The sequence below is a fragment of the Ursus arctos genome, unplaced genomic scaffold, assembly GCF_023065955.2.
Source record: "Ursus arctos isolate Adak ecotype North America unplaced genomic scaffold, UrsArc2.0 scaffold_12, whole genome shotgun sequence".
Classification (NCBI taxonomy): Eukaryota; Metazoa; Chordata; class Mammalia; order Carnivora; family Ursidae; genus Ursus; species Ursus arctos.
Genome location: NW_026622786.1, coordinates 217360 through 236306, shown reverse-complemented (window position 1 = coordinate 236306; position 18947 = coordinate 217360). Strand labels below are relative to the sequence as shown.

General features: G+C 45.4%; 1 protein-coding gene across 1 annotated transcript; it reads right to left on the bottom strand.

Annotated features, from left to right (window-relative positions):
• Positions 1 to 240: 240 nt before the first annotated feature.
• PGLYRP3 (peptidoglycan recognition protein 3) lies at positions 241 to 12703 on the bottom strand. The gene is made up of 8 exons (XM_057310737.1): positions 12570 to 12703; positions 11708 to 11715; positions 10300 to 10501; positions 8358 to 8476; positions 7378 to 7530; positions 5920 to 6118; positions 1719 to 1837; positions 241 to 1036 (listed from the first exon to the last, which is right to left on the bottom strand). Exons 1-8 carry the CDS (start codon positions 12701 to 12703, stop codon positions 858 to 860), a joined length of 1113 nt encoding a protein of 370 aa, XP_057166720.1. The 3' UTR covers positions 241 to 857.
• Between the last annotated feature and the right edge of the window lie 6244 nt (positions 12704 to 18947).

The window sequence follows — 18947 nt, the reverse complement described above, 5'->3', positions numbered from 1 at the left end:
CCCAGACTGGCCTGGATAAACGCAATCTCTGTCCTCGCAGAGCTCAGGAAGGACAGGACACAGGACCCCAGAGGCACAGTAACCATTACACATAATCCACCAGAGCTGGCTCTGAGCCTCAGACTGGGAAGGGCAGGAACAGAGAGAAAGCTGGCAGGATGGAGGACTGCCCCAGAAGGCATCCCCAGAGAAGGGGTGGTGGAGCAGACTGAAAAGGGGAGCAGGAACTCGATCCACTCATTCTTTTATTCATCCACCTCTCCAACAAACTTCTGTAACACCTACTAGACTCCAGACGCTGCTGAGGAACTGAGGACATGGGGACAAATAAAACTGGAAACCCTCACAATCCAGTGGAGAGGAGAAGCACACCTATAAGTGATGGAGCCCTGAAATAAGGACCACATCTACATGTGGACAAGTCTGTGTGTGAGCAGAGAGGGCTTCAGGCCTTCAGGCCTTGAACCTGGGTCCTGCGTGAGTTTTGGGGGCTGCCGGGCAGATGGCAGGGCTAAGGTACATGGGGCAGAGGGGCAGCCAGAAAGGGAAAGAGAAGTCAAACAAGCATCAGCCCATCTTCCCACCTGGTTTAGGAGCTGGGTGCCCAGGGGAGGGGAAGATGAGGAGAGAGGAAGGTGGGGCCTCCTCAGAGGGCCAGGAATGTGCAGCTCTGGGGTCTCGGAGCTGCTTGGAGGATGGTGCTAGCAGTAGAGGATCACCCTAACCTGAGAGAGGACGGACAGGACAGGGCTCATGGGGAGGACACACCAAGTGTTGAGTCAGGATGGAGGGTGGGGACAGGAAGCCCGGCAGCTAGGCAGGCACAGGGAATCGTTTCAGAAGGAACAGGGGCTCCCTCAGTGTTTGAAATGAGGCCAAGCCTTAATGATGTTGTACAAAGCTTGCCCAGGAGACAGCGTGTTGACAATGTCACTGTGCCCCACCAGCAGGTAGTTGGGAATTAAATATCCCTTGTCCACTGCACACTGGATCAGGTTCTGGGCTGCCTCCAAGGCTGCAGCATTGGGTGGAGTACCTGCAAAACACATTTACCCCATCAATCATTAGGGTCTCAAGTTTACTTGCTTAGGACAAGGACGAGCACCTAGATTCCAGTCTCCTTCTGTTCCCACCCCTACCACCACCATCATAGCCAACAAATTCATATAAATTGTGGCAGCCCAGCCGAGCACAAAGAGAAAACAAGGTCATTGTGTTCTCTGTTTCCTCCTTGCAAAGCTCCTTCCAGAAAGTTCAAAACTGCTCCGGAAGAGAGCTGCAGTACAATGCATCACTCCTCAGTAGGCGCCATGAGACAGACATAGCACCACTGGATTGTCCGCTGCTCTCCCATAGCAGGCAGGGGTGGTCCCCAACATTGTCACCATGGTTACTAGGGAAAAGGATACATTTGCCAACTGAGCCATAAAAGCACCAAAGTTTGCAAAAGAGTTTGTTCTCTCTTGCTCCCTGCTTGCCTTGGGTAGGGCTATAAGGAGAGATAGAGTGGAGTATTGGGACAGGTGGATTTGGGGAGAAGTTCTGCCTGGCAGGAATTCCTGGTGACATGCATCCTGTATTGAGAGTTCACTTTAAAAGCCAAAATGTTCCAACCATGCTGCCAGGTACCACAGTGTTGCCTTTTCCCCATGCTTCCCAGACATTGTACATAGTAGTTCCTTCCCCAGAGCCCTCACTGCCTTATGCTTACTCCTTACCTACAAAGTTGCCTATGAAGGCAATTCCTAGGGCAATATCGTTGTATCCATAGGTGTGAGAGCCTTGGATATGCCAGCCAACTCCTTCATATACGCCACCATCCTGGCCCACCAGGAAGCTTGGATTGGGCAAAGGAAAATAGAGAAAGTCACTCAAGGAAGGAGAATTGGTTTAATTCACTCCTTGAATCATTAATTCATTCTTTCTTCCGTTTATCAGGTATCTAGTGAACATCTTTTACATGCCAATGTGCACAGAGACAAAAAAACAAAAAACAAAACAAAAAAAAAAACCCACATCCCTGAACCCAAGAAGTAAAGACAGACAATGACAAGCAGTGATAACAGCAACTTCAATGCACTCCAACATGGTCTTTGTTCCCACAGCTCCACTGAGTCTGACCCTGCCAAGGTGACCAGTGACTGCCTTGACATTAGTACAAAAACAACTAGTTTTTGTTCTAGTTACACTGTCCATCTTGACCACTCTCTTTTTGAAATGTTCTCTCCTATTTTCCTCAACTCTGCTGCTTCCCCCAGGGCCCTCTACCACTCACCTCCCTTTCCTCAAACATAGTGTTCCTCAAGAGTCTGGCCTTCCCCCTTCTCTCTTGTCACTCAGCATATTCTCCCAGGACAGGAGATTCGCCCAGACCCACGGCTTCAATTGCTATCTATAAAAACCAACATGTCCAAAGGAACCCTTCTTCTTCTGCAATCTCCTCAGCCAGAAAAGTGGGCATCACCTGAATGCCTCCCCCTCCCTCTCCCAGCCCCTTCCAACCATTAGACATGACATATGGCTATATTTCCCAGCTTAATTCCTCCACTTCTATCTGTGCCAACTACCACCACGCTGCTCCAAATAGCCATCACCTGCTCTCTTGATTACTGCAATAGCTCCTTCCCCAAAGGTTCACCTCCTCCTAATCCATTCCTGCAACAGCACCCCAAGTGCTTTTGCTAAAATACAAGTCCTATCATGGGGCATGACTTCCAGTTGTCTTTCGAATAGAGTCAGTCTGACAGGACCAACTCCAAGGTCCTCTGATGGACTTCTGAGGGACCCTGTCAGCTTCTTCAGCCTTACCTCTCACCAATCCCCTCACTGAAATCTATCTCTAGGTATGAATTAAGCTCCTTTCAGTTCATCAAAGATATACCCTCTCAGGACCCCAGGTCTTTGCATATGCTGCTCCCCTTACCTGGAGCATTCTTTATCCTTCTTTGCCTCACTAATCCCCAATCCTTACCCACCTCAGAGCCTGGATACCACTCCCTCCAGAAGCCCTTTCCTGGTACTGCTCACTCCCCCTACATCTTGTTAGAAGCTCATTCTCTGCATATCCTGTTCCTCATCTGTCACAGTGTTTATGTTTAACACAAAAAATTGTCATTACTGCTCACTGTCTTCTCTCTACTACTCCACAAGGGAAGATGTGATATCTATTCTGCCAATCACCAGGCACATGGTGGACACCCAATAAATATTAGTTAAAATGTTAGGAAACAGTGTTCAAGAAGGTGCTTTGTCCTAACTGCAGCCCAGTCAGAGTTAAAGATAATGCACCATGAGATTGAGGCAGAAGCAAGTACCATAAAATCAAGGAATGAAGTCAGAGTCCCTGAAGACTAAAGGAAAAAGGAAAACATTCCCTTGGCATCTGGCATTTTCCATTCGGAATTTCCAAATTTATGGACAACTCTCTCTTGTCTGTACTAAATAATCATAGCAAGACAAGGGAAAAGTGAGGGCAATCTTGGAAAATGCAGCAACCATTTCTTCCTGTTTGTAAAGGCTGCTTATTTTTTCATTACATTTTTTATTTTAATTTCAGTATACTTAACATATAGTGTTATATTAGTTTCAGGTGTACAATATAGTGATTCAACAATTTTATACATTACTCAATGCTCATCATAAGTATACTTTTTAATCTCCATCACCTATTTTATCCATCCCACCACCAACCTCCCTTCTGGTAACCATCAGTTTGTTCTCTATAGCTAAGAGTCTGTTTCTTGGTTTGTCTCTCTCTCTTTTCTTTTTCCTTTATTTGTGTGTTTTGTTTCTTAAATTCCACTCACAATGAATTAAGGACCTAAATGTGAGATGTGAAACCATAAAAATCCTAGAAGAGAGTACAGGCAGTAATTTCTCTGCCATCAGCCTAGCAACATCTTTCTAGATATGTCTCCTAAGGCAAGGGAAACAAAAGCAAAAATAAACTATTGGGACTACATCAAAATAAAAAGCTTCTGCACAGAGAAGGAAACAGTCAACAAAACTAAAAGACAACCTGCTGAATGGGAGAAAATATTTGCAAATGACATATCCAATAAAGGGTTAGTATCCAAAATATATAAACAATTTAACAATTCAACACCAAAAAACCACAAGTAATCCAATTAAAAATGGGCAGGAGATATGAACAGACATTTTCTAAAGAAGACACCCAGATGGCAAAGTGTGCTTTTAAAAATGGGCATTAATTCTCAAACTCAATACACGAGAAACAAATAATCAAATAAAAAAATGGGCAGAAGATATGAACAGACACTTTTCCAATGAAGACATACAAATGGCTAACAGACACATGAAAAAAAATGTTCAAAATCATTAGCCATCAGGGAAATTCAAATCAAAACCACATTGAGATGCCACCTTACACCAGTTAGAATGGCAAAAATTGACAAGCCAGGAAACAACAAATGTTGGAGAGGATGTGGAGAAAAGGGATCCCTCTTACACTGTTGGTGGGAATGCAAGTTGGTACAGCCACTCTGGAAAACAGTGTGGATGTCCCTTAAAAAGTTAAAAATTGAGCTACCCTATGATCCAGCAATTGCACTACTGTGTATTTACCCCAAAGATACAGATGTAGTGAAGAGAAGGGCCATATACACCCCAATGTTCATAGCAGCATTGTCCACAATAGCTAAATCGTGGAAGGAGCCGAGATGCCCTTCACCAGATATCTGGATTAAGAAGATATGGTCCATATATACAATGGAATATTACTCGGCCATCAAAAAGAATGATTTCTCAACATTTGCTGCAACATGGACGGAACTGGAGGAGATAATGCTAAGCGAAATAAGTCAAGCAAAGAAGGACAATTATCATATGGTTTCACTCATTTATGGAACATAAGAAGTAGGAAGATCGGTAGGAGAAGAAAGGGAAGAAGAAAGAGGGGGTAAACAGAAGGGGGAATGAACTATGAGAGACTATGGACTCTGGGAAACAAACTGAGGGCTTCAGAGGGGAGGGGGGTGGGGGAATGGGATAGGCTGGTGATGGGTAGTAAGGAGGGCACGTACTGCATGGTGCGCTGGGTGTTATACGCAAGTAATGAATCATGGAACTTACATAAAAAACTAGGTGTGTACTGTATGGTGACTAACACAATATAATAAAAAATATTATTTAAAAAATTTCACACACAAAGAAAAGGGCATTAAAGGGAGAGAGCCAGCCAGCCCAGAACAACACATATGCAAAAGCAATCCACCTGATACTGGTTTTGTTGTGATTAAGTCAGAGATGAGTAGGTGAAATTTATCATATGCTAAACCTAAATTCCTTCTATGAAAATTCCAAGACACCTTCCAAGTGGCTTTTGCTATTCCACTAGCTTAATGTGTTTCTTTATTATAGACCTGGCATTAAAGGAACCAAAATAGAACATTTTTGTTTCACTCTATATCTTCAAATAGTTAAGGTATTTTGTCCGTATTGCAGATATGAGGCAAAAGAGGCCCAAAAGGTGAAAAGTTCATGTATCTATAAAATGGAGTAAATAATACCAGAGGTATTGCAGGATTCTAACATCAGAGGGCACAAGTTTGGGGTTGGGTCAGGCCAAGGTAGGGGGTGAGCAGGGCCTGTATCCCTGAATGGTTGGAAGGGATTGCATAAAAAGGCATAATCCTTTGATGACCTTCCATAAGGATCTCATGGCCTTGCTTTATCATTATTATTGCTAATGTCTTTTCAGAGTCTTCCCAGCCACTCATGGAGAGTATGCCCAGGAGAGTTAACTAACCCTTAACTATGCTCTGACTGATAGTCCAGAGACTTGCATGAATAAAATATAATGTTTTCTGTGAAGCACCTGCCCCCAAGGAAGGGCTCAGGAAATATCAATCCCTTCCCCAGCCTGCCTTCCTACAGCACTGAAGAGAACAACCCACTCACTGATATCCAATGTCACAGAAGTGCTGTGTGTCCATGTGGAAGGACTGTATATCTCGGATGTGAATATGGCAGTCCACGGATACATTACAGGTTCTGTCAGCCGTGTGGATGATGATGACATATTTGGCTGGGAGGTTCATTTCAGGGCAGTGTGTCTCTCTGGCTTCCCAAACTGACCGCGAAATGATGTTGGGGCAAGCTGTGGTAAGGTAAAAAAATCAAGGACATGTGAACACACCTGGGCCCACCTGTGGACAAACTCACAACGGCAGGCTGGGTTATTCTTCAGTCTCCCCAACCTCTGGCACTCATTGACACAACCTGATGTGAGCCTAGCTGTGGAATTCCAGGAAAGTCCAGATAGGGACTGACTGGGTCACATGCTGGAGCCAAGACACAGGCAAAAAAATCTATGGTTTCTGATAACAATTGTGGAAATCATTATATGAACAGAAAGGAAAAGACTGTTGATTGTACAGAGGCATGGCCATTTTATTCAAAAGACAAAGTATGCCTACCTGCTTGATTATGTATTGCAAATGTATGCAGGTGTGTGTACCTATGTAACAGGACAGTATGCAGAAATCAGCTGTCTCTCTACCTGATCATGTGTATATGGAAATAATTCAAAATACATGAAGAACTACACAAATGCTAAAAATATCATTATTGAAGATAGCATCCATCTGAAAGCCAGTAACACTATTTAGAGATTTACAGTTTTTAAAAAAGCCTAATAAAAAACATCCTTGAGTCCAAGGAAAGGTCCACTCTAGCAGAGAGATAGATTAATTATACCGGTTTTAGGTCACTGCTTGTTCACTCCAAAATAGCACATGATTTTCATTACTCAACTTCCTGGAATATTCTCTCTGATGTCAGTGTCACCTGTGAACTAGAGTTTTTCTCACTGCTATAGTCATGTGCAGGATGGCTGGGTTTCGCACTTAAAAAGCTGTGTGTGTGTGTGTGTGTGTGTGTGTGTGTGTGTGTGTGTGTCTATATGTACTCATCTGGTATACACAAACATGTATAAATATTTACCCCACCTCATTCCCATGCTTTCTTTCTTTCTATAGCCTTTATGCAACCTGACATCATTATATATTATATTAGTTGAGTCCTTCATTTTCTGTCTTCCTTCACTGAAATGTGCAGATTTGTATATTTGTTCACAGCTGTATTCTCAGTCCCTACAATAGTGCCTCATATTTGGCAAACATTTGTTGCTTGAGGGAAAATGTGTGCACATATATGTTTATGTCAAGAATGGTCCCATGGCTATATCATTCCAGTGGGAAGAAGAGGAGGCCAGGAAGGTGGCCTGTCAGAATTTGTCAGATCTCAGCATGAAGTGTTCTTGATCCAAGAAGCCAATGAACACCAACAGGACAGAGTGTTCCCCGTTGTGGCTGAGTGGTAACTGGGAGGAAGGTGAGGCAAGTTCGAGGGTCTTACCTTTCCTGGACATCACTGGCTGCCGAGAGGCCAGGCAGCCATCTTCTTTCAAGAGGAGTGGCTGAATATACCTGGGTGACAAATGACCCTTTTGGATGGCATAGGAGATCAGGTTCTCCGCAGCTGATAAGGCAACAGGGCTGGGACTGCCCCCTGAAAGAGGATAACGTGGAACATAGAACTGTCAGCAAGATACTCCAATCTGGCCTACACATGGAGGGAGGATAAAATACCCACCTAAGGCTGAACAGCCGATAGATGGAAAGAGAGGAAATTGGTCTGGTAGCCAAATTGGGGGCTTAAGAGACAAGGAGTTATTTGGCCAGAGGTCTTGGAAGCCAAATTGGTGACCTCTCCCAAGTGCCACAGTAGGACTTTATCCACTCCATCTCTAGGTGAAAGAGCTGGGCAGCAGTGAAAGGTGCATGCCAAGGCGGGTCCACCTGATCAAGTTAGGTATGCCCTAGCATGCAGGAAAAGGTGCCAGAATTTACTTTATCCCACAATCAGGCATGTGGTGAGTGCTTTTTACACTCATTAACTTGTAATTCTCACTGAAAACTTTCCAGATGAATGCTATTCCTAGCCCCAGTTGGCAGATTAGGATCCTGGCAGGTGCCAGTTATTCATCTACTAGCTCTTAACTCCATTCCTTTCTGAGTTCTCCTCTGTTTTGCAGGGAGCTAGAAACCTGCAAACTATGCTTTTCTGCCTCTGCCATCCACAGCCTCAGTGTCACACAACCTCAGACTCCAGAAGTGATGGTAAGAACTGGAACTATCTCACAGGAGTGCACACCAGAGAGGAGGAAAAGGACAAAAATAAAAGCCATGTCATAGAATCCAAGGAAGAAAAGAACTCAAGAGTGTGGTGAAGACCAGTATGGTATAAGCTGGAAAGACAACAGTGTTGAGACAGGGGAGTGGAGGAAGAGATTGTGGAAAACTTTCTGGCAGAGAGTCTGAGGGGACAACCATTACCTATCTTATTGCCAAAGAAGGCGATTCCCAGGGAGATGTTGTTGTAGCCCTGGGTGTGCACACCTTGGACATTCCAGCCAACGCCTTCATACACCCTGCCGTCGTCCCCTATCAGGAAGCTGCCAGGAAAGGAAACATGAATTTAATGACAAATCCCTATACCAGGTGACTTCTCACCCATCCTCAGAGGGGAAAATCCTTCCAGAGGCTCATCAATAAGTACTATGCTTTTTTTTTTTTAAGATTTTATTTCTTTATTTAGAAAGAGACAGAATAGGAGCAGGGCGAGTGTCAGAGGGAGAGGGAGAGGGACAAGCAGATTCTCTGTGGAGCAGGGAGCCTGACACGGGTTCAATCTCAGGGCCCTGACATCGTGATCTGAGCGGAAGTCAGACGCTTAACCAACTGAATCACCCATGTGCCCCAAGTGCTGTGCTTTAATGACCTAACAGTGGGACATAGATAACTCATTTAGATCTCCAAGAGATGTGGGAATACACTTTGAATTATGCTGTGACTTAGCTTACATGTGTTTCCCGGAACCTCACTTTAAAAACAGTCGGTTCAAAGTGGAATTCGAACGTATGACTCTCAAACACCTGAGGACATTAGTTCAACATTTATTTTTCCAGGGCAATGAGAATTCATCCATCCCATTTTAAATTATAGGAGCAAGCACATGAATATTTAAAATGAACAAATATAATTCAGGAATCCATATATATATATATATATATATATATATATATATATATATATATATATATGAGTTCTTGCAAGCTCTTTGCCACAGAAATTTGTTTAGAACATTCTTTTTTTCACTTTCTTTTAAAAACAATATATCTATTCTTTTGTCCCACCTCCTCCCTCCTTTCTGTCTCTACAATTTTCTTGTCCTCCACTTTCCCACCACACTCATCAGAAATGATGTTTTCACAGGTCTTGCCACATTCTGCTTTTAATAAACTGTGAGTTTCTACAGCAGACTAAGCACAGAAAGAACACTTTCCTGAGGTTGCCTGAAGACCCTGAATGGAGGGGGTCTACCTCCCGCCTTGCAGTGATGTAGCCTGGGGACTAGATGGAACCTCACTATGCCCACCACATACTTGGCTTTGCTGCCTGGACTTTGAGCACGTGTATGTGTGTGCGTATATATAGCTACACATACATTTATATATATCTATATCTACGTATCTATATCTATCTATATGTATGTATGTACATGTATATCCTCATTCTTAAGGGGGAAAGAAGAGGTTCTGGGCCTCCACCAATAATCCTCAGCGTGAACACTCCATGAACAGACTAAGGATCTCCATGCCTCACACTTGTTTTAACATGGGCTCTCTTCACTCATCCCTACCACCACTCCTCCTGTGAGATCAGGCCTTAGTGTGGGTGGCCCTTCAGGTGACCCACTGGGACAATGCCCTTCACTGTCTGTATGTGGATGCGGACTGGGTGCTGGAGCAACAGGCAATATGGGAGCAGCTCTGGGTCCACACTCCCTAACCATGTGACTGAGCAAATTCTCTGCCTTCCTCAGACCATGGCATCCTCGCCTGTGACACAGGGGGTGGTAATATTTCTCCTACCCATTCCTCAGAGCGGCTGGAGACGGGGAGCTACCTGGGTAATGCTCATGAAGATCCTTGTAAACATAATGTTCTGCAGGCTCTAGGGGCGACTGTAGTTATTACACGACTTCCCTTGCTTGTTCCAGGAGGCTCAGTGTCCAAGACCACCTCTGAATAAATGGCTCAGAGCTGTTCCTCCTAAACACCTCTGAGGATTCTGCATTTTATTTGTTTGTTTGAACATTTTTCATTCACTATAAAAGCAACATAAGTGGAAAGATGCAAAAACTAAACAAGGGGAAGTAGATGGCCTCCTCAGGGACAGACTTGAATGTGGCTCCAGGACCCACCCATTCTCTTACTTGTAGGCCACATCGCACCAGCCTTTGGTGTAGACAGAATGGGACTGAAGGCTCCGAAGCCTCTGGCTGCAAATATTCTGTTCCTGGCACTCCATCCCTCTGAGCTGGTCCATGATGACATAGGCCACAGGTGGGTTCAGCTGGTCCCTGCAGGCCAGTGACCTCGCCCCCCACTCCGTGCGGGAGACAATGGTGGTAACTTCTGCAAGGGGACCACAGGATGGCACACAGCAGGCCCTATTATTTCTTCCGCAGGCCAGAGAGAGGTCTGGAGGCCTTCACCACCCACAGCCTTTCCTTTCCATCTCCATAGTCCATTCTGGCTCTCTCTATGCAGACTACGTCAGACTCAGAAGTGAAACCGTCTTGTTCTTCAAACACTCCTTCCTTGTATATCCTAGAGGACAACCCCCCATCAGCCCCTCTCTGGTCTGCTTCCAAAATGCAGCCCCTGTGACAACCCAACCAGCCATGGGACTCTGAGCTGCCTTCTCTTGAAGCACCTTAGCATGGATGCCTTGGAATGCCTTGTCTTCACATTTGCCTTGGGTCTCTGAGGTGTCTTTTATCTGGGTCTCCCCTCAGAATGGTGACTCTCTGAGGAAAGCTCTGCCCCTCTCCTTGGACTGGAGCCCACAGGAAAGTTCCCTGAGCATTGGTATGTGTCTCGCTTCCATGTGAAAATGCACTTTGGGCAGGGCTGAGAGCCCTACACAGGACCCCAGGGCTCCACTCCCTTATTATCGTTATCTTGGGAGTTCCCAAGAACTCTCTAAAGGATGGGTGTCTCCACCCTCCTACTGATAGCTGGGGACTGGAGGCCTTGTTCTTGCTCCCTGGGTTTTCCCTCCTTCCTGGACCCCACCTTTGCCTGAGGACTCAGGATAATCCATGCCAGTCAATGACAGATGACCTTTATGGGATTCTACCCCACCCACCAACCCAGCCCAGCCAAAATGAAGTCCTAAGAAACACTTATGGCCACCTGAGGAGCCCCAATCAAACTGCCTCACCATTTCGACCCTTATGAATGAGCTGAGAGATGCCAACAAACAGGTCCAGAAGCCCCTCTGACAATCCTCTGACTTGGGTTTTATTCCAGGAGAACAATGGGGAATCCCCTGCAAAGGAACATTGCACTTGGTGCTGGTCCTTCGAGAACACCCGGACCAGTGAAAAGGCATGGACTTAACATCCCCACCCCGAAGTTCACAGCCTCTCAGCCCCCAAGTCCCCTGACATCCTCTAGGAAACAACACAAAGGAGTGTTGTTTCTGGCCTCACCCCACCTCTGCCTCTCACATCTGCCCCAATGAGGCCTTCATGCTCCCCCAAGTCCCCTCCATTCCAAGGACACTGCCATCTATCCTGCCCCCTCATCTGAGCAGCTCTAGCTTTCCTGGCTCACCTGCATACCTATGTCCAGATCAGAGGGTCACATACCAAGATGGTCACCATTATTTTGGGCTAACATGTACACATGTATCAAGCATGTATTGATCCAGACAAGGTTCTTGAAATACAGAAATTTGCAGATTGTTGTTGACTACCCTCACAAACAGTTCAGTACCAGAAGACATGGGAGCAAAACTCACTAGAACTAGCAGTGTCACCAACATCACCTCCCACAGGCCAGCTCTGTAGTTTGCAAAGCACTTTCAAGAGCATTATCAGATTTGTGGCTTAAAACAAGCTTACGTGATAAGCAGAGAAAATTAACCACTCCTTCAACACAGAGAAGAAACTGAGGCTCAGAGAGGTTAAGTTACTTGTCTAACATGATATGGGTTTAAGCCATGGATTTGGATTCCAACCTAGGCTGTCTGACCAAACTGTGTTCTGTGCCACTACACTCTATGGCCTCCCCAAAGCTGTCGGATGTCTGACCAAACTGTGTTCTGTGCCACTACACTCTGTGGCCTCCCCAAAGCTGTCGGATGACCTTGGGCAAGTCACTTCCACAGTGGAGTCCAGCCTGTATCTTTGTCTATAAGTCAAGGTCACTGAGGGTCTCCACCATGTTTCTGAGATTCTGTCCTTCTGTCAAATCATCAGGAGTAAAGTTATGACCATAACACTGAGGCCAAGGTATGCTGTGAAGCCTGGGAACACTGCTGAGGACTGGAACCACTCTCAGCAGGGGAAGGGACACCTGAGCTGGGCTTTGATGGGGAACAAGGATTGGCCGGAAGGAGCAATCTATCAGCAAGGAAGATGATGTCTTACAAATAGCACCAAAAGCACTTCTGACCCAATGAAAGAAAACTCACCCCAGACCCTGAGACCCAGAGAGCAGAAGACTAGAAGCCACAGCAGCATCCTCATGTGATTCCAGGACATCAACAAGGATTGTGTGGACGTTGCCCCTGGAAGAGATGCTGACAGTTAACCCAAATGTGATCATTCCTCAAGTGGGGCACCCACTTCACTGCACTGCACCCCTGCCTGCCTCCCACCAAACTAACAGCCAGCACCTGGCTAGGCCTCTCTGGGTCCCCAGCACAAGGCCTGACTTTTAGCAGGTGCTCAATAAAGGTGAGGGTGCTAACAGCTCTTGCCCAAAGTTATCCAATCAATAGGGGCAGATCAGGATTCATACCCAAGTCTGTCTGACTCCACAGCCTCTGCCTGGAACTTCTCCACAGTTTGTCCAAGTTTCTGTTGCTGGATATTCTCAATGTTGTTGCAAGAGGTTAAACCCCAAGATCTCTGTAGTCCTTTCTGACTGCAGGAATCTTATTGGTTCTCTCAGGCAGAAATGAATTGCTTGTTTGTGCTCAAGCACAATGAAATATCAGCTCCCCAAGATGTCTACCAAAACATCAACTTTTCTCCCAGTTATCCTACTGAGAAATGATAGAAGGAGGTTTCAGATAAAATGAGGTCTATCATTGCTCTCCAGAGTTTTTATATTATAATCAGTAGTCCCCAGATGGAAAATGTTTAAAGATTTTATTTGAGAGAGAGAGTGAGAAAGAGAGAGAGAATGCTCATGCATGAACTGGGGGTAGGGGCAGGGGAAGAGGGAGAAGCAGAACTTGCGCTGAGCAGGGAGCCCTAAATGGGGTTCAATCCCAGAACCCTGAGGTCATGACCTGAGCCTAAAGTAGATGCTTAACCGACTGAGACACCAAGGCGCCCCCAGCTGGAAAATGTTTAGAACCACACTTTAAGATCTGAGCGTATAGGAAATTTCTGGATCAGGACAATCTCTTAGTGCATAACGCCCAGTTCCATTCACTTGGGAAAACTGTTGCTGAAGACGAAATGAGCCCATCGCAGATGAGAGCAGGCACTTAATAAACATGTGGAAAAGTCTTCAGCCTTCCTCATTGGCCAAATGAGAGGCAAGGATTAACTTGCCCAACATGGAGGCTGGCCTCCCAGAAAATGAGGGATTTTTGCAAACCTAGTTTGAAACCAGGAATCAATTCTGGTCAATAGGAAGGTTGGATCCTGGTCACTTGCTCATGGTGCTTCCCCAACCAGAAGTGTTAAGGTGGCAAATGCTGTCCCAAGCTTGTCATAACACACAGCTGAAATTGCAAGGATTGAGCTTAGCCCCTCATCATACCAGGTCAGGAACTGGTGGAAACCCCCACTCCCACCTCCAATCACAAACACTGAATTGGTGGAATGACCAGGGTTCATCTGCCTTGGCTTACATTGTTATGCATTCTGTATGCTTAAAATAAAGATGAACTATCAGAACAGGGGACAAGTGAGACATAAGCAATAGGGATTCAGAGCTAGACAGAAAGGAAAGAAATTGGGTAGCAGTAACCCCAGGACCCATAGCCTTGGCAAGAAAGATCCAGGCATGGTAGAACCAAACTCATTTAGTAGAATTCAGAATAGAGAAAGTTTTCTTATTTGGAGAAAGAATTCAAGAGGGGACATCAAGGAAACTTTCTCTACCATATGAATATTTTAACCAGATAGAGAGTCCAGTCCCTTCCAAGGGAGGGGGCTCTTCAACAAGAAACACACTCACACCCATGCTCAGAAATACCTGTGAGTCTCACGCTGTTCCAGCCCCACTGGTCAGGGTGCAGGTGGCTCTCCCTTCATTGGCTGGCAGTTCCTCCCTTCAGACTTGGCCTCTGGCCCTGCCCTCCTTCTCCAGCTGCCACCTCCCAGGTCTTCAGGCTCCCTCTCACCACAGGGCACTCCTTCCCTGGGAAGGGAGCACTTGGGCTCTGGCTTTCCAGAGAGAAGAGGAATACGTGGATCCCTAAGAGAAGGTGGAGAGGGGGCAGAGTTCTGAGGCTCCTGTAGGCTCCATCCAGAGCACCCAGAGGAACTGACGGAGACCAGACTCAAGCTGAGAACAAGGCCTCACCCTGTGAATAAGCCCAGGTACCTCCTCCCTGGCAAATGGTGTGATTGCCCAAGGCTCCCTGAGCTGCTTCCTCATCCCCAGTCCTTGGGAAGCCTGGCCAACCCAACACCTAGGAACTTCGTGGCCTTGGAGGCAAATCTGCTCCAGGAGTGTCAAGGCTATGGATGGATGTCACTCATCAACACCCCACCTCATTCCACCTGGAACACCTGGGTCACCAGTGATGTAGGAAAGAACATTATGGTTCAAAGTCGATGGCCAAGAAAGAATTCTTGAGATGTCTTTGGTGCAAAAAGTGGTTTTATTAAAGCATGGAGACAGGACCAGTGGGTAGAAAGAGCTGTCCTGGGATCGTGAGGAGTGGCCCATTATATACTTTCAGCTTGGGAGGGGGTTAGAGATAGCATAAGTCTCTAAGGCGTTTTGGAATTAAAGTTTCCAGGACCTTGAGGGGGCTAGCTATTGTTGGGAAAAAGTCATTTATTACCATCTAATAAAACCTTAGTCATGAGACCCTTCAGATGTATATTGGTGGGACATATTCTTGGGGGGTGATTACCAACACATATCTTGGGGGGGTTAGAGACAAAAGAAATTTCTAAAGGAGCATTTATATGTTAAAGTAGACTTATAGGATCCTGGGGGCAGGGGGTGGTTCTGGCTAGGATTGCCTTTTGCTCTTAGCAAAGTGTCAACATGGAGGCAGTTGAGTCCCTAGAGGAATGTCACTCTGCTCGTTTCAAGGGCTTGTCAATGGGCCATAGGTAGTAAGGAAATTTAGTAATTTTTCTTCTGCCTTTGTTTCACACATCAACTAGCAGAGGTAGGATGGGGGCAAATAAATAGAAACGTACATTCCAGGAGGCAGCACACAATATGTCGTCATCACTAGTCCTTATCTGACCTTGTGACCACTGGCAAATACATCAACCACCCTACTTCAGCATTAAACTGTTTGAAACAAATGTCATAAGAAGTATTCTAGGGGCGCCTGGGTGGCTTAGTCGTTAAGCGTTTGCCCTCGGCTCAGGGCATGATCCCAGGGTTCTGGGATTGAGCCTCATGTCGGGCTCCTCTGCTGGGAGCCTGCTTCTTCCTCCTGCTTCCTCCTTCCACTCCCCCTGCTTGTGTTCCCTCTCTCGCTGGCTGGCTCTCTCCCTCTGTCAAATAAATAAATAAAATCTTAAAAAAAAAAAAAAAGGAAGTATTCTATAAACCAAAGCTCACTCACTCTGGACAGTGACCTCGGTCTTCAGTTCTGGTCTCGCAGAATCCCTGTACCTTCTCTGAGGAGGTCTATATGTAAGACTTTCCAGACATGCTCTGCCAAGAGTACCTAGGTTGTTGCAGCCCCTGAAATGGGAGAACTCAGACCAGAGGTCCTGAAAAAAAGACTGCCCACTTGAAATGCTACTTGAATAGCTGCTGTGTTCTACACACTGATGGGTCCTGTTAAAAAAACAAAATTCAACTGAGTAAATTTGAAGATATAACTGGCTTTGTTAAATGTTTCATGAACCAGGCAATATCCCATCTAGCAAGAGGAAGGGAACTCTAAGGACTTGTACAAAATGAAAGGTAGCGGGGCGCCTGGGTGGCTCAGTCGTTAAGCGTCTGCCTTCAGCTCAGGGCGTGATCCCAGCGTTCGGGGATCAAGCCCCACATCAGGCTCCTCCGCTAGGAGCCTGCTTCTTCCTCTCCCACTCCCCTTGCTTGTGTTCCCTCTCACGCTGGCTGTCTCTATCTCTGTCAAATAAATAAATAAAATCTAAAAAAAAATGAAAGGTAGCTGTTACATTCTGAAGCAATATAAAAAATATTAGGGACATCAAAAGAGATTTCAGCTTCCTTATGATTGCCAAGATTAAAGGTTTCAGAGAAATCATCACAGAATTCTCTAGAAAAAATGTATCTTTTGAGAACTTTAAGTGTTCTATACATATTTGCAGCATTAGCATATTCTGGCTATATCATACCTTCAAATCAAAAACACCTTATTGGTTTTGACTGGCTGACTGGCTCAGTTGATAGAGGATGTGACTCTTGAACTTGGGGTTGTGAGCTTGAGCTCCAAATTGGGGGTAGAGTTTACTTTAAAAAAAAAAAGAAAAAGAAAACTAGGGGAGAAGTTAAGATGGTGGAGTAGTAGGCAGACTCTGAGCTTGCCTCAACCCTTGAACACAACTAGGTCAAAATCAAATCATTTTGAACAACTAGGAAATAGATCTGAGGATTAAGAAAAAAACCTGCACAGTTGGAGGGAGAGAGCAAGGTAGATGCGAGGTTCTGAGATGTGAATTGGGCGACAGAAAAGCCACGGTGCTGCAGAGGAGAGGGAGCCCTTTTTGCAGAGAAAAATCAGGGAAAGAGCTGGAGGGAAAACAGCACATAGGGTTTGCACAAGATCCCAAGGTCTGGGGATCCCCTGGGTCACACTGGGAAAGAACACTCCTCTTTCTGGAGTACATTTGGAAGACAGTATATTGCCTCTCTAAAGACAAAAGGCCTTCATTCAATAGCAGGGGATGTGCAGAAGGCAAATAACCTGGTCAGTTTTTTGCTGTGCCTTGCCACAGACTCCAGGTACCTGGGAAGCTATGCGACTGCTTTTCTGAGACTGAACAGAGTCAGGTGCAGCACTGTGAGGTTCTTCTCCAGGAAAGGGGAGTCAGCCCATGCCTTGCTGGGTCCTTTAGGATTTGGAGTTTTGAATCCCAGCCACCTGCCAGATATAAAACACAGAACTGTGACACCAGGTCTGCCAGTGGCCTGGGCACAGACATGTTGAGTGTGGGGATATTTTGGAGGCCTGGGACACAGGAGGGGAGACTGTTTGGTTTTCCACAAAGGCCTCCTCAACAGCAGTGGTCATGAATTCCCCTCCTGGGGGTTGAGAAGGTGGGTAACGTCATCTTCCACACACACCACCCCCTACCTCCCAGACCCCCCAACCCCCCAGCTCCCAACTTCAACCCCCCACCCACTAGTATAGTCAGACTTCAGAAAGAAACATAGCACCTCCAGTGGAGGGTGGAATCACTTACACCAAACCCTGCCCCCCTGCACCCCACAGGGGCATCTTTTCTAGGGCAGGTCTGACTCTGATCCAGTCCAGCAGGCCTCTGCCTCAGAAGACCAAACAGGCCCCCTTCATGTACCAAGTCTACTGATCATAGGGCTTCAGCTTCAGTTTTGGTGAAAATAGGACCAGGCTTTTTTTTTTTTTTTTTCTTAATTTTTCTTTTTTCTTTGGAATCTGGCTTATAGTTTTTTGTTCATTTCTTGATTTGTTTGTTTCCTTTTCTTGTTTTTTGGATCAGGCTTCTCCCCCCCCCCCCCATTTCTTTTTTTCTTCATTCTTTTCCTTTGGAATCAGACTTATAGTTATTGTTTCTCTCTTTGCTTTTTTTGTTCTTTTTCCTATTCTCTTTTCTTGGATCAAACTTTTTTTCTTTTTCTTTTTCTTTTTCTTCTTCTTCTTCTTCTTCTTCTTCTTCTTCTTCTTCTCCTATCAGGCTTACCTTAACAAACAAATCAAAACACACAAAGCACACCTAGTTAAAGATCCAAACACTCATCACAGCAAGCAAGCAAAGGGGAACTGTACAGAGGTCTGACCTATGGGAAAGACCACCCAAAACACAACAACAGAGTACACACAGCATACACCAGAAACACTTAATGAAGTACCAGGCCCTGGACAGTGTAAGACCCCTTCTTAATAAAGTATTACTCTCAAAAGCAGGAATCATAAAAGGCTTTCATAATATGCAAAAGACAGAAACCTAGACATAATGACAAGATGGAGACATTCTCACCAAAAGAAAGATCAAGAAGAAATCATTCAGGGATTTGCATTATATTTGAATACGAAATTAGAACAAAAGGGACGCCTGGGAGGCTCAGTCAGTTAAGCATCTGCTTCACCTTAGGTCATAATCCCAGGGTCCTGGGATCAAGTGCCACATCAGGTTCCTTACTCAGCGGGGAGTCTGCCTCTCCCTCTGCCTGCTGCTCCCCCTGCTTGGGGGCCTCTCTCTCTGATAAATAAATAAATAAAATCTTTTTTTAAAAAAAGGAAATTAGAACAACAGTTGTAAGAATATGAGCTGGGCTTGTAAGAAGCATAGAAGACATGGAGATATCCTGGCTGCAGAGATAAAAGACCTAAAAACTAGTCAAGCTGAAACTTTAAAAAAATGTTATAACTGAGAGGCAAAACAGACTGGATGTAATCGCAATGAGGTTGGAAGAAGCAGAGGATTGAACAGATGATATAGAAGATAAAATTATGGAAAATAACGAA

Coding starts and splice junctions, on each gene's coding strand:
- PGLYRP3 (XM_057310737.1), bottom strand. CDS start 12,703: ATGATCACATTTGGGTTAACTGTCAGCATCTCTTCCAGGGGCAACGTC. Junction 1,838..5,919: donor TTCTGTGACATTGGATATCA/GTGAGTGGGTTG, acceptor GCCCAATCCAAG/CTTCCTGGTGGGCCAGGATG. Junction 1,037..1,718: donor CTTCATAGGCAACTTTGTAG/GTAAGGAGTAAG, acceptor TGTGTTTTGCAG/GTACTCCACCCAATGCTGCA.